Genomic DNA, 3,356 nt, shown 5'->3' with positions numbered 1-3,356 from the left:
TGCTTGTTGTATCTGTGCAACGTTTATCACGCGTATTCTCTTGTCACTGTGCGCCGCATATCTGATACACGGTCATTGTTCACGTGTGCTATTGTATCGTTAGCCAATCGCATGCCTCGGCTGTACCCATGCTCCCTTTATAAGGCGAAGCCACTGAATCGTTGCTGTTTTGTTCATGTTGCTGTCCGAATAAATACTTGGCTTCACGGCGTCTATGGCCAACATGGCGACGAAGATGGGATCGTTCGGGCAGAGGCAATGACCAAGCCTGAGGAAACGGCAACGACGTCACGGCAAGCGAGGACATCAGTGATGACCACCACGCTGGGATCTTTGGCCGACTTCTGCCCAGACTCTGGTAATATCGAAGTCTACCTGGAAAGGCTCGACCTGTATGCAACCGCCAATGGAATAGACCCAAGTAAGAAGTTGCAAGTCTTCTTAACAATCCTGGGTGAAAAGGCTTACGTGACTCTGCGTAGCCTGCTGCTGCCGAAGAAACCAACGGAAGTCAAGTACGAAGAAGCTACAGAAGCTCTCCGAAATCACTATGCTCCAAAACGGTCAGTGGTTACCGAACGGTATTACTTTTACCAGCGAAAGCAAGAGCCGGACGAAAGCCTAAAGCAGTTCATCGTCGAGCTGAAAAGACTGGCTGCAACGTGCACGTTTAGAAGCTTCTTGGAAGAAGCGCTCCGGGATCGACTGATCGCTGGAATCAGGACGGATTCGATTCGATGCCGTCTTCTTGCTCTGTCAGACGACGAAGTAACCTGGGGGCGAGTATGCAAAATTGCCACCGCCTTGGAAACGGCCCAGAAAGATACCCGAGAAATGCTACAGGAGGGGTCAACTGCCAGTCCTGCGGACGTTTACTGGCATCGGGAGCCCACCACGCAAGGCAGGCGACACGCTACGAAGACCGCTAGCAACGAGCAGCGTGCCCCCCAAAACGGTCCAAGGAAGCAACGTGGGAAAGGCATTGTACGCGCCTGTCATAGATGCGGCGCACTGCACGCGCCAGTGAGTTGTCCTTTTCTCAAAAGTACCTGCTTCAAATGCTCGAAGCCAGGGCATGTAGCGAAAATGTGCAAAACAAAGGTCGTGCACAAAGTTGAGGAGACCTTGCTGTCAACAGACTTGCTTACTGTTAGTACGACTAACCAGGTTCATAGCTCTCCGCCTATTGTGCTTAAAGTAAAAGTAAACGGCAAGGAGATTCCGATGGAACTAGACACGGGAGAAGCTGTGACCATAATGTCTGAAAGAGACTTTGATGAAAATTTTTCAAACTACCCATGTTCCAAAGGCGACGTGCGTCTAGGAGTGTATAATGGTACCGCACTCAAAGTGAAAGGCGTAGCAAACGTCAATGTATCTTATCAGAACCGAAGCTACGATCTGCCTCTGACAGCTGCAAAGCAAGAAAATGAAGGCCGCATGCCAACGCTTTTAGGTCGCGATTGGATGACTACACTAAAAGTTGACCTGCAAAATGCTGTTCAGCAATTGCAACGTGACGTGGATAACGTACAGGAGGGCAGGCAGATGGTAGCAGCGGAAGCTGAAAAGAAGTTGAAACAGTTGTACGGTGATGTGTTTGAGCCAGGCTATGGTTCTATCAAAGGATTCACTGGTAGTATACGAATGAAAATCGATGTGCATCCAACATTTTGTACCAGTACCATATGCATTGCGCGAACAAGTGGAGAATGAATTGCATTACCTTGAGAAAGCTGGTGTGGTGTACAGAGTCAGGCACAGTGATTGGGCTACACCGCTAGTTATCGTGCCAAAGAAAACAGGAAAAGAAATTAGGATATGTCGGGATTGCAGAGTCACGGTCAATCGGGATATTGAACTTGACCACTATCCACTGCCTCTGCCAGAGGACATATTCGCGTGACTGGTTGGAGGGACCGTGTTCACCTTACTAGATTTGTCGAAGGCTTACCTACAGCTTGAGCTGTATGAGCAGGCACAGCAACTGCTCACGGTGAATACGCACATGCGACTTTTCAGGTGCCGGCGATTGCCGTACGGAGTGGCAAGCGCACCCGCAATGTTTCAGGCCGTGATGGACCAGGTTTTACAAAACATACCTGGGACAGCCTGTTACCTGGACGTTGTGTTAATAGCAGGTAAAAACCTGACAGAGTGCTATCACCGTCCCCAGCAAGTGCTACAAGCGCTTAGTAAGCACGGCATTCGTGTAAACACAGGGAAATGCAATTCTTTTCAAGAAAATGTTTGTTACTTGGGGCACGAGCTAGACAAGCATGGCGTACACCCAGCAGCGGAAAAAGTAAAGGCGATTCGAGAAGCGCCAAAACCAAGTAATGTGACTCAGCTAAAGGCATTTTTCGGCCTAGTAAACTAGTACGCTAAATTTTTACCTGACCTAGCAAATGTGCTAGAACCTCTCCACCAACTGTTGCGCAACGGCAGCACATGGAAATGGTCGAGCCAGTGGGACGCATGTTTCAGTCGCTGTGAGAATTTGATCAGTGAAGACATGGTCTTGGACCTGTATGATGTAACGAAGGAAATACAGCTGACATGTGACGCTTCTGCTTACGACTTATGCCCCAACCACTGGCACGCGCCGGAAAGCTTCGGCGCGCGCCGAAGGGTCAAATGCGTCAAAGCGTCGGTCGGGAACTCGCTGAAGCGGAACGTCGCGCAGCGATTATGTCTACTGCCGATGCTAGAAGTTTGCCGGCGCGCGGCGAAGCTGCGCCGGCGTGCACCAATGGGAGGCTGCGACGCCTCGCAGGCGTCAACCAATCGGAGGCTGCGGAGTCTCCGGCTGCTAGGCCTGTAATGGCCGACCGTGCGAAGCATTGCGAAGGCCCCGGCACCAACGATCGTCCGAGTTTTTTGGACGCACGACGCGCGCGACAGTGTTCCTGAAAGACAGTGTTGTAATAGTAGGCCGACAACGACACGACCGACCGACCGACGACCGTGGGTTGTGGCAGTGCTACGTGGATCCGAAGCGACTTCGAACGACGCCGACTAATCCAACCTGCCCACTGGGTTCCGCCGGGCTCGGTACGATCGTCTGCTAAAACAGCCAACCGAATCATGATTGCCGCAACGTCTGTGCTTGTTGTATGTGCATTTTGTTGTGCTCAAAACGAATGGAAACACGTTTACGAGCTCCGAAGTCTGGATAATCAACACTTGCCTATCGCCGATGTTGTTTACGTTACGCGTAGGCCTAGCGCGTCCATCGAGTTCGTAACTGGCGAGTGAACGAACTCACCTGAGAAACTCTGTCGAAGGACATGAATTTTCAGGTCCGTTTGGTGCTGCAGTGATTTAAAATATGGCACTCTTGACTTCGTGTGACC

General features: G+C 50.9%; 1 protein-coding gene across 1 annotated transcript; it reads left to right on the top strand.

Annotated features, from left to right (window-relative positions):
• The first annotated feature begins 217 nt into the window (after positions 1-217).
• Positions 218-2,078, top strand: LOC126523940 (uncharacterized). Its single transcript, XM_055066979.1, has 2 exons — positions 218-901; positions 2,023-2,078. Exons 1-2 carry the CDS (start codon positions 259-261, stop codon positions 2,076-2,078), a joined length of 699 nt encoding a protein of 232 aa, XP_054922954.1. The 5' UTR covers positions 218-258.
• Positions 2,079-3,356: the final 1,278 nt, after the last annotated feature.

This window comes from Dermacentor andersoni, chromosome 6 (assembly GCF_023375885.2).
Source record: "Dermacentor andersoni chromosome 6, qqDerAnde1_hic_scaffold, whole genome shotgun sequence".
Classification (NCBI taxonomy): Eukaryota; Metazoa; Arthropoda; class Arachnida; order Ixodida; family Ixodidae; genus Dermacentor; species Dermacentor andersoni.
The sequence above is the reverse complement of the archived record's forward strand: the minus strand, read 5'-3'. Positions and strand labels throughout refer to the sequence as shown.

Coding starts and splice junctions, on each gene's coding strand:
- LOC126523940 (XM_055066979.1), top strand. CDS start 259: ATGACCAAGCCTGAGGAAACGGCAACGACGTCACGGCAAGCGAGGACA. Junction 902..2,022: donor TCGGGAGCCCACCACGCAAG/GCAGGCGACACG, acceptor GCGACTTTTCAG/GTGCCGGCGATTGCCGTACG.